A 16345-nucleotide genomic window follows, 5' to 3' on the forward strand; every position below is an offset into this window, starting at 1 on the left:
AAAATAAAATTGCATTTCAAAATAATCTTCATGCCAAAGTGGCCCATCTTGGGGAGACCTGCCCTTGGCCCCTACATCCATCACCCTATCATACACTTGAGATGGGTATGGTATTAAGAGAGGTACAAATACAGGAAATTCAAGGTATGCATACCTCCTGCACTGGAACATAGAACACACCTCAGGTTACTTCACTGCGGCTGATCAGCTCTGTAGCAATAAGAAAAGTTTATAGGCAGCTATACACTGCATTCATTGTTCTGGCGCCAAGAAACAAATAATGATGTACCACTAATGGGCTTTTCCAAACAGGTTATTATAACTTTCTTTCTTAAAAAAAAAAAAAAAAATGGGGGCGCCTGGCTGGTTCAGTCAGTAGAATATAGGACTCTTGCTCTCAGGGTCAGGAGTTCAAGCCCCAAACTGGGAGTAGAGCTTACTTTAAAAAAAATTAATAGTGTGAAAATTAATAAAGGAAAACCTCATTAATATGGAGTTGGGTTGTCCACTGTATTTCCAACAGAGAGACCAAAGGTGCAAGGCCTCAGGAAGGTTAGCTATTACTTTACTATGCCAGCAGGAGGAAGGAAGGTTTCCTCCTCACCAAGCAACAACCCAGCCAATGAGAGACAGTCACAGCCCAGCCAATGAGAGAGAGTCACAGCCCCGCCAATGACAGACTGTCACAGCTCAGCCAATGAGAAGCCCCCATACGTCCAACTCCCAGTTTACTCCAGTGGACTTTCTGTTTACAACAGCCTTCGCAGCAGCGCCTTTGCGCCATAAAAGAGCCTGCTCTCCTTTGTTCTGTGGACCTGCCTGTGGCTCTGCCGTATTTTGTGTGTGGTGTAAAGCAACTTTTTGCTCTTCCCAAATACACCCATCTTTTGCTTGTAAAATGACTGGTTTTATTTATTTTTAAGGTTAACAGTAGCAGCAACAACCCATTGTGAGCTGGCCACTACCCACAGATGAATAGCCCAGCCATCCAGAGACCACAGTGCAAAGGAGGAGGCTGCTTAAATAGAAAGGATTACATAGGTGACCATTATCAAGGCAATTCTTCTCTCTCTGTGCCAGAATGAGTGGTCTCTTACTGGACACTCAAAGCATGCTTTTGGACTTTTTACCTCCTTTAAGGACACAGCTCCTGTCTTTTGGCTCCAAGAAAATCCTTTTAGAGACTTGGCAGGAGAAGCCCTGCCTAGCAAGATGGCGCTGCCCGTGTTGTTGCACCTGTTCTCCAAGCTGTTGGCTCCTGCCAAGGCTCCCAAGCAGCTCTTCAGCGCAAAGTTCTACCTTCGGGAGCACCACATGACAGACCTCACTGGCTGAAAGTTGGACTGACCTTGGGCACCTCTGTCTTCTTGTGGATCTCTCTCATCAAGCAACATAATGAAGATGTTTTAGAGTATAAAAGAAGCAATGGGTTGGAATAAACTATTGAAATACTGATATGGTATGCTCCATATAGTGATTATACTAGTTCCTTTGGATTCACCAATCTGTTGAGTCGTAAACGTGAGAAGAAGTTATATGTGAATGTATGTCAAATCAGCATTTGTGTTTTGCGTCATTAAATGAAAAAATAAAAATATTTCTGTATTCCTCAGATTAAAAAAAATTGGCAAGAAAGAAAACAACAAAACTTAAGGCTGCAGGAGTGACTAGAACAGAAAGAAGCCAGTCAAGAGAAATCATGGGCCATGGGGTGTGAAATGATGCATCTGCTCAGATAATAAGGAAAGGGACTGGGGTCCTGCACCCCAGCAGATTTAGGTGACTTAGCTTTGGGTGGAGTCAGGGTGGGGATCAGTTTGCACCAAGATTTAGGACACACAGGTGTGTTTCTGTGCTATATTGGGAATTAGGAAGACTTTTCTGTAACCATGTGCTAAGTTTTAAATATTCTCTGAGGTTCCTTCCACGTCTACACCTTATGATTCCAGGGCTTCCCTCTGAATCTGCTACGTTTCCGTATGTTCAAAAGCATAATAGAACAATAACTATTCAGTCGCTAACTACTTACCAAGAGTCACCTTATAGCTCAGATCTATACTCGTTGTAATTAAGAAATATATTTGGCCTTTGTCCTCAGTTGTAGCACAGAGCTCCTAAAACCCCTGGGATTTCCTGGCTGATAGGAGTGTCTTTTGTTATTCATATGAGCCCTTTTGAGCACCCCTGAGTTTATGGTAATGAGGATAATTAGGATGGGGGCCCCTAGAGAGCCTCAGAGTGGGGCTGCTATCTGAAAGACCAAGTACTTACAACAGTGTCTGGCATCGTTAAGCACTCGGTATTTAATAGTGAAGTCTATAAACATAGAAAATTAGTCTTGGAAGGTCCAGTTTTGGAGGGCATGATGGTACAGTGAATGTGCTGGGGCTCATCTAGTGTATCAGTGTTTAATATGAAAGATGCAAATAATCATGCCCTGCTTTGGGCTATTTGCCTTTCACAATTTACACTTTCACTTGCAATGATTATCCTGATCCAGAAAGGAATTAAATGATAAAGCTGATCTCTCAGGAAAGGAAACAGACTGTATACCAAACACAGTGCACCTTATTTATTCTGCAAAGCAAGGAGACAGGCCAAAATGGTGCCTAAGTCAGAGCGTTTGCTGGTGCCAAGGTGATGACTGTAACATTGAGGCTTGAGCAATGGAAAGTTGAACAAGGCAAAAGGGCCCACGGCAACCACCAGGCTGAACGCAAACAGGCTCATTAAACCACAGGCCCTAACTGACCAATGGGTTACTTACAACCAGGCACAGTTCCTAAGGTTACCAAAAAAGGGAAAATTCCATCCGTCCCCATACTCCCTCACTCCACCCTGTAACTATAGCCCCTCATCACCACTTCGTGGCAGACTCTCTCTTTTGAGGTCCTGCCCGCTGCGCCCTTGCCGTGTATTCAATAAACTACTATCTCTTTTGTTCTGCCTTGGGGGGATTCTTTCGACTGCACCACAGGATGCCCCATGATGGCCTTCAGTCTAAAGCAAGTTCTGGATGCAAAGCAAATCATTTTCGCAAAATAGCGCGCACACTGTGGATTTGGGTCCAGCCACCTTCAGGAGGAAAGGGAGCCCAGATGCTCCTGCCTGGCTCCCTCTGACAGCCACATCAATTCGACAGACTACTTACCCAACATGCCAGCTGACAACATTTGCTGTACTCCTCTCTTATTTGAATGGTTGTAACAACATAAAAGAAGCAGAGAAAAAACATCTGCTTTTTTCTCAATATGCTCTCACAGTGTCTACAAGATGAGTCATTAAAAGACTTTGCTTTCAGTTCATGTGACAATTATCCCCGAAGATCCCTTTTAAAATGTAAAATAGAGGGGGAAAAAAAAAAGTCAAACAAGCTTAGAATATAAACAAAGAAGATTGAAGAATTGGGAATATCTGACAACATTTTAAGGAAGAAAAGAAAATAAGAGGACCTACGAATTGAAATGCAGCCGAAAAGAAATACCCAAATGAGTCTCTTTTGGATTTGATGTCTCTAAAATGGCAATCAGTTTTTTCTTTAAATTATCTGTCTCAGTTCTCACAGAATTAGGGCAGAACTACTCCTCATAAAAACATCAAACCTTCCAGATTTAACAGCAGCTCAGAAAACCAAGTCACAACCAAACGTACCCAGTGCTCACAGACTGTTAAGACTGTTTGTATACAAAGTTGAAAATAATGTCAAGTTTGAAAGCCACTGTAAAACATCATAGTTTCTTGGCCCACCAAACTAACAAAAAATATACTTCCTAGTATAAAAAAATTTTTTTAAGATTTTATTTATTTATTTGAGAGAGAGAGAGAGAGAGAGAGAGCACAAGCAGGGGGAGTGGCTGGCAGAGGGAGAGGGAGAAGCAGGCTTCCCACCAAGCAGGGAGCCTGATGTGGGACTCAGTCCCAGGAGCCCAGAATCATGACCTGAGCCAACGGCAGACGCTCAACTGACTGAGCCACCCACGTGTCCCATAAAATTTAATACATTATGGATCAATAAAAAGAAATCACACTCAAGAGAATAATAAAATAAGCCATAGACAATTGGGAGAAAATATTTGCAAAAGATTAAATGACTGTATTCAACATACACAAAAAAACAAAGAACCTAACAGACACTTCACCAAAGAAGATAACAGACGGCAAATACAAAGATGAAAAGTGCTCCACACAGTGTCTTCGGGGGCGGAGGGGGGAATGCAAATTAAAGCAACAATGAGATACTGGTACACACCTATCAGAATGGCCAAAACCCACAACACTGATGCCACCAAATGCTACTGAGGTTGTGGAGCAACAGGAACTTCCCTGCATTGCTGGTAGAGAATGCAAAATGGTGCAGCCCCGTTGGAAGGCGGTTTGTCAGCTTCTTACCAAACTAACATAACTCTTATCATACGATCTAGCCATTGTGCCTGTTGGTATTTACCAAAGGAGTTGAAAACTTAACGTCTACACAAAAAGCTGCACAGAAATGTTTATGGAAGCCTTATTCATAATGTCAAAACCTAAGGTGTATACACCATGCTAAAAGATAAACTGAGGCATATTAAACATGTTAAGAGATTAACAAAAATGGGTTTGAACCCAACAGCATCCAATCTAGCAGATAGAAAGGAGCTCGGAGGAGCTGTACAAAATGAAAGACTTTTATAGGCAGCAGGAAGCAGAAACAAGGGAGCTATACCAGGCAAAAAAAACCAGGTTGGTTATTGCAAGGTTATTTTCCTTTAGGGGATGGCATGGGTCCATCAGGCGATTCCTGATCAACTGGTTTAAGATTCCATTTCTGGGAGAGCTGATATGGTAATGGTGAAGGTGACTTGGGACTTAGCATAAAGGAATTTATTTGAAGCCTGGTCTTGTCTTGTTTTTAACAACCCAGACAAGGGAATATTATTCAGCGCTAAGAAGAAATGAGCTATCAAGCCATGAAAAGGCATGGAGGAATCTTAAATGCATAGCACTAAGTGGAAGAAGCCAATAATGAAAAGGCTACAGACTGTGTGTTTCCAACTAACTACATGACATCCTGGAAAAGGCAGAACTATGGAGACGGTAAAAAGATCAGAGGTTGCCAGGAGGAAGGATAAATAGGAGGGGCACAGAGGGTCTTTAGGGCAGTGAAACTACTCCATACGACACTATAATGTTGGATACATGCTACGTTTGTCCAAACCCACAGAATGTACATGAGGATGAACCCTAATGTAAACAACGGACTCTGGATGATGGTGATGTATCAGTGGAGGTTCATCAGTAGTAGTCAATGTACCACTCCAGTGGGAATGTCAATGGTGGGGGACACTATGCATGAATGGGGGCGGGGTGTGTGGGAAATTTCTGTACCTTCCTCCCAATTGCACTAGAAATTAAAGTCTATTTTTTAAATCTAAAAATTAATAATAGTCTATTTTTAATTCAATAAAGTAAAAAGATTTTAAAGAAACAAGCAAAAAAGAAATCCCACAAAATTTTAAGAGTCAGAATATTTCCATGGAATGGGTTTCCATATTTCTTTTTTTAAGATTTATTTATTTATTTGACAGAGAGAGCACAAGCAGGGGAAGCAGCAGAGGCAGAGGGAGAAGCAGACTCCCCGCCGAGCAGGGAGCCCGATGCGGGACTCGATCCCGGGACTCCAGGATCATGACCTGAGCCGAAGGCAGTCGCTTAACCAACCGAACCACCCAGGCGCCCTGGGTTTCCATATTTCTTAAGAAAATATAGACAGTTCTTGGGCGCCTGGGTGGCTCAGTTGGTTAAGCATCCGACTCAAGTGCTCGCTTCGGCAGCACATACACTAAAGCATCCGACTCAAGTTCAGCTCAGGTCATGATCTCAGGGTCCTGGGATCGAGCCCCACATCGGACTCTGCGCTCAGTGCGGAGTCTGCTTGGGATTTTCTCTCTTCCTCTCCTGCCCCTCTCCCTGCTTGTGTTCTGTCTCTCTAAAATAAATAAAATCTTAAAGAATAAAATTTTAAAAAAGGTGTTAAAAAACCAAAATGAGTGTCTCATTTTGAGGGAAAAAGGATACACATATTCTATGTAAATGATTTAATTTATAATAAAATGATTCAAGAACAGCAGTGCCAGTTTCTAGAATCCCTCAAATCCTTGCTATCCTGTTTTTGACATTTGTTCAAATGAGGCATGCCTAGAAATGGGTTTAGGAGAGCATCATTCTGAGGACAGTTCTAAAGTCCCCTGATACAAAGCTCCTGGGAAGTCTCAGATGGGGGAAATTGGAGATTTTTACCTATTAAAGTCAGGTATATGGTTCTCAAGTACAAGCAAGGCAGAGCAATTTTTTTTTATGATTTTATTTATGTATTTGAGAGAGCACAAGTGGCAGAGGGAGAGGGAGAAGCAGACTCCCTGCTGAGCAGGGAGCCCGATGCGGGGCTCGATCCCAGGACCCTGGGAACATGACCTGAGCCGAAGGCAGACGCTTCGCCAACTGAGCGACACAGGCGCCCCAGGCAGAGCAAGGATTCCAAGGATTGTGGCCCTAAAGGAAATGTCTGACATTAAACTCAGGGCTAGTTTTCAAGACCTTTCCCTCTGTAGGCTTTTCCTTACCATTGGTGATGAGAAAGAACTATCCCAACCTTATCTATAAGACCCTTCTTAACACGGCTTTGGGCTTGCGCACAACAGGATTAACACAGCAGGTCTGAGACCACCATCCTTGGAAGCTGCTTGCAGACCTGGTCTTTGGCTGGCAGGCAGGCTCTCTGAGCATTTCTAGCCAACAGTTAAGTGCTAAGGGTGGCTCACTGAGCCCTGGCTGTTGGGTCAGACGATGTGGTTTATGCTACATAAACGCCTGCTTTCTCTCCGGGGGTCTGGCATCCCTGCTTGCGCCAGGCAGAGAGAGCCCAGTGCACACCTGGGGGGCTGTGTCCCCGGTGGGCTCTCCTGGGCAGGAACGCCACACACGTGTTGCTGCCTTTTCCACACTGGGGGAAGAGGGAGCTCTCTCAGCGATCTCGCAGGGTGGAAGAGGGCGTCAACCCCCTCCATTCTGACCTCAGTCAGTACTTTCTAATTAAGTTCTCCTTTCTAGCTTATCTCCTAACACCCTGCGGGCAAAGCATCCCACAGGGGAACTGGAAATACCGCCTCAAAACAATAAGGACTGTCCTGGGCCCGCAAGACCCCGCCTGATTGACACCAAGACAATGATCAACCTGACCTTCGCTGCCCACCCTTGTCCCACACTGTCCTTATATAAACCTAGAAGTGTCTCCAACACTTTGGAGACAGTCTTTGAGACGCTGTCTTCCCACTGCTGCCTCACCCAAATAAATTCCCTTCTCGTTTCCCCACCACTTGTTTCTCTGGCTTTGCACTTGGTCAGCAGCGAGGGGCCGAAATTGGTCTGTTGGGGTCTCCAGGGCCAGGTGCTCATGTGCCCCAGCTACAAGGGGAGGGAGAGCTTAAGGAAGCCTGTGCCTGGATTCCTCCAGACTCTGCCTGGGTCTTCGTCCCCTGTGACCCATCCTTACCCTGTCACCGTAATAAACCTTAGCCGTGGGTACACTTTTAAGCTAATTCCCGTGATTCCTTCCAGTAAATCTTCCAACTTAGGGGGGGTCCTGGGGTCCCTTGAAACACAATCACTTATGCTCCCCCCAGTTTATTATTATTTTTAAAGATTTTATTTATTTATTTGACAGAGAGAGACACAGCGAGAGAGGGAACACAAGCAGGGGGAGTGGGAGAGGGAGAAGCTGAGAAAAGGAGCCGGACGTGGGGCTTGATCCCAGGACCCCGGGACCATGACCTGAGCCGAAGGCAGTCGCCTAACGACAGCCACCCAGGCGTCCCTATTATTTTTAATTGTAGTGAAACACGCATAAATGTACCATCTTCACCATTTTGAAGTGTACAGTTAAGCAGCATTAAGCACATTCACGATGCGCAACTGTCACCACTCTCCACCCACAGGACTCTTACCCTCCCCAGAGGACACTTTATATGTGCTGTCAAAAAACAAAATTCGGGCGCCTGGGGGGCTCAGTCAGTGAAGCGTCTGCCTTCGGCTCAGGTCGTGATCTCAGGGTCCTGGGATCGAGTCCTGCGTCGGGGTCCCTGCTCAGTGGAGTCTGCTTCTCCCTCTCCCTCTCCCCCCTGCTTTCAATCTCTCTCTCCCTCCCTCTCTCTGATAAATGATCATCTTCCCTGACGGTAAGGGCAAGGGGTCTTACCACGCAGGTTCCCTCATCTTCCTTTGCAGTTTGGAGAAGGCCCACGTGACAGATTACCTCATCGATGCTGATCAGAAAATTCCTCACTGACCGGTTCAGGCTACACGGCAAGGAGTGTAGGTATTAAGTCCAGATTTGGCTACTTGGTTTAAGTGATGCCATTTTGGGCCTGTGGTTTTCTTTTTAACCCCATTAAACACACTTCCCCATTCCTCCACCCACCCAGGCCCTGGCAACCACTATTCTACTTTCTGTCTCTATCAATTTGACTGTTTTAGGTACTTGACACACATTTTTTTTGTCCTTTTGTGACAGGCATATCTCAGTATAAACATTCTCAAGGTTCATCCGTGTTGTAGGTGTTAGCGCTTTACACCTTTGCCAAACGATCCTTCCCTGCATGAACAGCCCGATCATGTTTATTCATTCATCTGTGATGGAGACTTGGGTTGTCGCCACCTTTTGGCTACTGTAAATAATCCTGCTGTAAACGGGTTATACAAGTATCTCTTCAAGTTCCTGCTTTCAGTGGTGTTGGGTATATACCCAGAAATGGAATTGCTGGATCATATGGTAATTCTAGTTTTAGTTTTTTCTGGAACCACCCTACTGTTATCCATAAAGGCTGCACTATTTTACGTTCCCACCAAAAGTTTTCAAGCCTTTGGGTATGGGAAAACTCTGGGGAGGGGTTGGGGAGCTCTTCATACTAGTGGAGAAGATATCTATGATTCAATCAAGGTTGTTCAAAGTCTCAACCAAATTTCAATATATACCCTCATTAAATTTTCGATAAAAGAGCACTGCACCCATATTTACACACACACACCCCCGTGTGAAACCAAGCTAAGACTTACTACACACAGATGTGAAGATAAAATTATTTGACAAAGTGTATGAGACAAGTATAAAAATTAAACTCTTTATTTCATTGTCACATTTCCTTCTTAACTCAAATATGAAAAAAATGTAAAAGATGAGCTTAATGTTACCAGTCATCTGAAGAGCCCACCAGGATTGACACTATTCATAGACATAAAAAACCGAGTAAAAACAAAACCCCAGAAAACACAATGTGAGTACAGAATTTCAAATGAGTATGACTGCACATATCGGTTGGATGCAGCCCGGAAGTCATGTTCCTGACTATGCACCACACCCTATTTCATTTCCTTCTTGACAGGAGTTACTAGGAATCCTCCTAGTGGACTTGAGATGCTATGGCTTTCTTGGAGGGAAGTATTCTGTGTCATTAACAGAAGCTACTTAACCTCTACCAGCCTCGTTTTGCAGATCCATTATGAGCAAATGGAGTGAGAGCCCAGGAGATGTGATGTGGGAATGCAGGGCCTAGTGTGAGCTTAAATGCAAGGGAGTTTAAGCCTGGTGTTTTAAGCAGCCTCGTAAGATGGTCCAGAGGATCCCTGACTCCTGGTACTCACCCCTTGTGAAATTCCATCCAGAACTACTGACTTGCGTCTAACAAAAAGAATATAGCACAAGTGATGGGATGTCACTTTTGAGATTAAGTAACAAAAGACTGTGAATTCTGTCTTGCTACCATTCTCTGGCTTTTCTTACTTGCCTTCTCTGATGAAGACAGCTCCCACGTTGTGAGCTGCCCTGAGGACAGCTCCATGTAACAAGGAACAGAGAGGGTGGCCTTTGGCCAACAGTCATGAGAAACGAAGATTCTTATCCAGGAGCCTCCGAGGAGCTGACTCCTGCAAGAGTGAGCTGAGCAGTGGGTCCTTCCCCAGTCAAGCCCAACCCAGCCTTGTGACAGACCCTGAGCCAAGGACCCAGCCTAGCCACGCCGATTCCTGACCCACGGAAACTGTAAGACGGTAAGTGTGTGTCATTTTAAGTGGCTAAGTTTTGGGGTAATCTACGATTATACCATGATAGAAAACTAATACACCCGGGTAAGCAGTCACGTGCTTAAAGAGACAATAATAAAATTACTTGTATTAATTCTGCAGTAGCATTTACAAATTATTTATATAAGATCAACAAACAACTGGGCTTAGGTCGACTTCAAGAAAGAAAACCAAAACTTTACACAACCTGGGACAAAAGAGTTTAGTGCTCCACACATATGACATTTCTCTAAGGATTCTAGCTAACCACACAGCTTCCCGACTCCCTGCAGGACACGTGCCATCAAGTCTGAAAATCACACTCCACTGAATTTCTTCAAATTTGTAAGCCAGCTATAAAAATCTCCAAACTTCTACACGGTCTTTAAAAAAAACAATAGAAAACAAGGTATTAACTGTCCTCTTGGCTGAATTTACCTTGCCGTAAAACTCATCCTTCGTACAGTTAAATATCACAGGTAAAAGTGAGCTCTCCCATTCATAAGAAATGTCCAAACAGGCAAATCCATAGAGACAGAAAGCAGACGGGTGTTTGCCAACGCCAGGCCAGACAATGGGGAATGACTGCTAAAAGGCATGGGGTTTCTTTCTGGGATGATGAGAATGTTCTAGAATTAGATCATGGTGCTTATCTGCACAACCTCGTGAATATACTAAAAAAGAAACACTAAATTGTACGCTTTAAAAAATGGTGAATTTCATGTTTCTGAATTATATGTCAATTAGAAAGAATTTTTAATGCAAGCTCTTATGGAGGAAAGTGAATGAGTCCATTTAAATACCCCCCCAGATAGTTATGCTGCATCCCCAGACACACGTGAGGAATGATGTCTGCTCTAGGACAGATGGCAGCCTGCCACTACAGAATGGCTTACACGTTCCTTTTTCTTTCTTTCTTTCCTTTTTTTTTTGCATTGCATCTTCTAAGAAAATGTTAGCAAAAATCCTCCTCTGGTAAATGTGTATTATAGCTGTTGTTGTTTAAATGTATTTTGCGGGGGCGCCTGGGGGGCTCAGTTGGTTAAGCGTCTGCCTTTGGCTCAGGTCATGATCTCTGGGTCCTGGGATCAAGTCCTGCATCGGGCTCCCTGCTCAGCAGGGAGTCTGCTCCCTTTCCCTCTGCCTCTGCTCATGCTCACTCTTGCTCTCTCAAATAAATAAAAATAAAATCTTTAAAAAAAAAATTTGGGGGCGTGCCTGGGTGGCTCAGATGGTTAAGCGTCTGCCTTCAGCTCAGGTCATGATCCCAGGGTCCCGGGATCGAGCCCCGCATTGGGCTCCCTGCTCAGCGGGGAGTCTGCTTCTCCCCCTCCCTCTGCTTCTCCCTCTGCTCATGCTCTCTCTCTGTATCTCTGTGTCTCAAATGAATAAATTAAAAAAATATATATTTTTTAATGTGTTTTGTTCATTTACACGTTAGATTCATTTTTAAAACTTCAGCAATTTTTACCTCATTTTATAATAATTAGCTACTCCTTGCTACAAATGACAAGGTAGGAAAACTTACCAAAGCAAAACGTTTAAGGAGGAAGAAAGTGCAAATCTTTTCAAAGATTCCACTTCAGCATCTCACAATTTATTTAAATGTCGTTCCCAGACACATATGTGGGGCGGGCATATGCTCCCTATTATTACATAGTAGCACACGCCCCATGCCCAGCAAGAATCTTCACTTGACAGTCGGCCTAGTGTTCTGAATCAGGGCAGCATCTTTCAACGAGAACAGGAGGGCGAAGAAAACATTTACACTCCATAACATGATTATAAGGAACTTGAGACAGAGGAATTGAAAAACAACATTTCTGAACGATTACAATTGACAGAACAAGTTTCCCTTATTCTGCTTGTTTTAAATAGCTAATGTCTGTAAACTTGAACACCAACCCTGGCAGACTGAGCAGTCTTAATTCTTTGATTTTCCTTCCTGAACATCATCCAATACTCTGCGGAAAGGGAAGGTGGCTTCTTCAGCCAGGCTGCCGTACCCTGTGCCGCCTGCAGCTGTGCCCCACCTGGCAGGCGCCCCGGGTCAAATGCTTCGGTAGTCAGAGCCCCGGGCCACGATGGCGGCGGCAGCCCACTCCACAGAGAAAAATGAAATAGTCCCAAAGAATCCAAATATCACCATGACCAGGAGTTGCCAGTGAAGCAGCAGGTAGTTACTGTAGAAAAATGCCACGGCTGCACAGATGGACTGAGAAGAAACAGACCAGGTCAGAAGATGCACCCAGACGACCCCACCGACCCCCAGTCACTAGCTCACAAACACGCACTGTAAACTCCCGCTGAGAGCCGGCAACCGTCAGGCAAGTGGCAATCTGTTATTTAAAATAGTATTTTGTGGGGCTCCTGGGTGGCTCAGTCGGTTGAGCATCCCACTTCAGCTCAGGTCATGATCCCAAGGTCCTGGATCGAGCCCCAAGTAGGTCTGCCGGCTCAGTGGGAAGCCTGCTTCTCCCCCTGCCCCCACCACGTGTGTGCCCACTTGCTCTCTGTGTCTCAAATAAAATCTTTAAATAAGTAAATAAAATTTATTTTGAGAAACTGAGTAATTAATTAAATAACGTACACTCCCAGTCAGAAATGGGCTTGTCTATGTGACAAAGGGATTCCGGTATCTAAGGCAAGAAGCCTCTAATCTGAGCACTAAGACCAGAACGGAAAATCTCTTACAGGAGCCAGGGGGAGAAAATCACACCCTTCGCTGCTTCCTAAGTCCAATCAGAAATACTTTAAAGGATGCCCCTGCCTCTCCTTTCAAACCCAACAAGAAAACAATGTTAAAGCACTTAAAAAAAAAAAAAAAAAAAGGCGCCCACCTCAGCCCATCCCGAAGGGGAGCTTACCTGCACAAACTTGAAGACTGCAAAGGCCGGCGCGCTGTCTTCAGAGTACAGAAAGCCTAAGATACTAAGCAGCTGGGTATTGAAGCAGCTGTCCCCAAGACCCAACAGGAAACTGCAGAAGATGGCAACTTCTTTGCTGCATAAAAAGGAAAATGAATTTAGAAAGAGCACTCTGAACAGTATTTGTTGGAGCCCTTCCCAATGTAAAAGCAATTCCCTTACAAGAGCATTTCACTTTCAAGTTATAAACACTATGAAACAAGAAGAAATAAACACTGGATTATAAAGTAAGAATTTATGCTCAAACGCACTCACCTGCACAGTCCAAGCAAACTCTGGTGTATGAACTATCTGGGAGCAAACACTGGGTTTGGGCAGGGCCGCCCTTGGATGGTGGATCTGGACATAAATGTCTACATCTATAATGAATTTGAGTTGAGTGCAAGGAAGTAAGATGCTCAAAACGATATAACCAACTGTAAATGGACCAGATGGCCTACCCTTTCCTCACCGTTCTTCACTACTCAGAAAGCAGACCTATAACATCACATCAGATACTTATATGCTCTTTCACAGATCAAGAAAAACATTTAGTGGGCTGAAAAGTTAAAACTAACAATTATAAAATAACTTGGGATTCTCATGAGCTCCTATTTAAAATAATTCTGGCTCCATTAACGTTTGACAGATGACCTTATAAAGAGAACAGACTTTCAGAAAATGATTAACTGCTCCATTCTGAATATCTAGCCACCCATTACCTCCCACCCTTCCTTAAATTGCTAGAAAAATGACAGTCACTATACCTGGATTTGATGTAAGCGCTGCTATCAGTCCCTTCAACGGGAGCAATAGGGGCATCCCCAGGCATGTTGAGAAATATCAAATAAAAAGCTATAAAATGCACCAGGATGCCCAACAACACAACTGGATTTCTACCAAAACGATTATTCTTGCTCAGCAGGCCAAAGAGGCTTCCACCTGCAGAACCAGTGAAATAGAGAACAGAAAAACACAAGGCCAGATTAATAAATCAAAATTTTGTTTCTTTGAAAAAAATAAATAAAACAGATAAACCAACAACTAATTTAATCAAGGGAAAGCAAACATAAATATTAAAAATAAAAAATAACCATTGAAAACAGAAGAAAATTTAAAAATCAGAATAGACTTCTAGGTCAGTGGGGTAACAAGGAGTAGACTTAGCACCTGCCTAAAAAAAAAAAAAGTACAAAAAATATGAAGCAGTAAGTTTGAAGACACGAGATATCAGATGACAAAGGGCAGTGATCTCTGAGACAGGAAGCAAAGGAAGGGAGCCCGCAGCCCCGAGTGGAGGGATATCTAAGCGGCTAGAGTTCCAGAACAGGCTATCAGAAAGGAAAGCTGCACAGAGAGACAATTCCAGAGATCTACAGAGGGTCCCTCTGAGTCTTCCCTAAGTGCTGATCAGCACATACTGTGAGCAAATGAGCAGAGGCCCCCGGAAGCCCATCCAAGGGGGTTAGATATGTTAGATGTATTAGCGCCCCACCCTGGGCTGGGTATAGTGCCTCATCCCCTCAGCCAGACAGGAAACCTTACGACTCACAGGCACTGGGTATGCACAGAAGGGTCTTCCCTCAAGAGCGAGGAATAATTAGCCCTCGTCTGAGCACTCTCTGGTCCTGTCCAACAAACCTTAAAAGCAAGCCCCAAAAGAATCATACTGTTTCCAAGTAAATGAACTGCAGCCATGAACAAAGCTCAAGAATATTTTTAAGAATACAAAAATATCCAGCAGTTCACAAAGTCTGGTATCTCCAGTATGACCAGGCAAAGAAGCAGGAAAATAGGACCCATCATGAAGAGAAAAAGCAGCCAAATGTGGAGTTATCCTATGACCCAGCAATTCCAGTGCTAGTTATATGCCCGAGGGAAATGAAAACACATATTCACACAACTGTACATACATGTCCACGGCGGCATTAATTATAATGGCCAAAAAGTGGAAACAACCCAAACAGTAAAATGTGACATATCTGTAAAATTAAATATTATCTAGTGATAAGAAAGGATGATGCTAATACTTGCCAGAACGTGGAAGAACGTGGGAAACATTATGCTAAATGAAAGAAGCCAGACCTAAGAGACCATGTATTCTGTGATTCCATTTATATGAAAGTCCAGGATAAGCAAATCTATACAGAAAGTACATTAGCAGTTGCCTGGGGAAGGGCAATAAACATGTTCTAAAATTAGACTGTAGGGATGACTCACAACCCTGTGAATGTACTAAAAAACACTGACCCATACACTTTTAAGTGGGTGACATATATGGCACATGGGTTATATTTCAATAAAGTTGTAAAAAAAAAAAAACAACCAAAAAAACCCCCAGAACTGTCATAGATATTAGAATGAGCAAAAACATTAAGACAATTACTCTCACTGTATTCCACATGTTCAAATACATATAAACACCCGGTACGGTTCCAGGTTTGGGCAGTAAAGCAGGGAACAAAAACCACAGAAGTCTGCTCTCCCCGTCGTGCTGATCACCGCCGGCCACTCTGAGGGTCCTATGGGTTTTTATTGTCTGTGTTCTTCCCTAAGCCATGAGCTCCATGTGGGTGGGGAGTCTCTTGTTCATACAATGGATGCTCAGTAAGTATCCGATGAACTGGAAAGTTCCTCCGAGAGGACAATATCCAACACAGCGCTCCAGGCATCGAACCAGCTTTGCTGACCGAGGGATACCTGCAGGCGTTGTGCCGAGCAGCGGGAAGGGTATGCAAGTGTTCAATCACTATGTCGTACACCTGAAACTAGTATTACGCTCTATGTTAACTAACTGGAATTTGAATAAAAAACATTTAAAAAGAAGGACTACCTAGTGCGGCACAATAGAATACACATTGGTCTTTGCCTTGTCTGTCCTCCTCTCCGCTCTCTGGCCCGGAGCTGCTCCTAGAACCCTGGACATGTCCTCAGTGTCAGGCGTGTCCTCTGTTCGTTCTCCCTTTTGGCCACACCAGAGTTTATGCAAATGAAGTGATTCCTGAGGGGATTCGGGGTGGTCTAGTTAGCTTCAGGATGGGGGCTGGTTGCAGAAGGACCACTTGCTTAGAGGGTTGGAACCTTCAGCCCCGGCCCCCAGGCTCGGGACCGGGGAGAGGGGATGGAGATGGAGTTCCATTGTCATTGGCCAATGATCTCATCAACCCTGCCTCTGTAATGAAATGTCTGTAAAAAAACCCCTAAACGATAGGTTTGGGAGAGCTACCCTGGTTAGTTGGTGAACGCATCCACGTACTGGGAGGGTAGTATACCCTGACTCCACAGGGACAGAGGTGTCCGTGCTTGGGACCCTCCTGGTCTTTGCCTTATGTGCTTCTTCATCTGCCTGT

General features: G+C 44.1%; 1 protein-coding gene and 1 pseudogene across 1 annotated transcript in view; one reads left to right on the forward strand and one right to left on the reverse strand.

Annotated features, from left to right (window-relative positions):
* The first annotated feature begins 1212 nt into the window (after positions 1-1212).
* On the forward strand, positions 1213-1439 carry LOC148163358 (NADH dehydrogenase [ubiquinone] 1 subunit C1, mitochondrial pseudogene; annotated as a pseudogene).
* Positions 1440-9138: 7699 nt separating this feature from the next.
* MFSD11 (major facilitator superfamily domain containing 11) overlaps positions 9139-16345 on the reverse strand; it is a 28310-nt gene continuing 21103 nt past the window's right edge. The window contains exons 12-14 of the mRNA XM_028112747.2: positions 13763-13937; positions 12957-13092; positions 9139-12304 (exon numbers count right to left, since the gene is read on the reverse strand). Of these exons, the coding sequence (XP_027968548.1) occupies positions 12140-12304; positions 12957-13092; positions 13763-13937 (476 nt within the window). The 3' untranslated portion in view covers positions 9139-12139. The remainder of the gene's footprint in view (positions 12305-12956; positions 13093-13762; positions 13938-16345) is intronic.

Source organism: Eumetopias jubatus, unplaced genomic scaffold (genome assembly GCF_037043125.1).
Source record: "Eumetopias jubatus isolate StellerSeaLion01/CBP00866 unplaced genomic scaffold, mEumJub1_p1.0 scaffold_10, whole genome shotgun sequence".
Classification (NCBI taxonomy): Eukaryota; Metazoa; Chordata; class Mammalia; order Carnivora; family Otariidae; genus Eumetopias; species Eumetopias jubatus.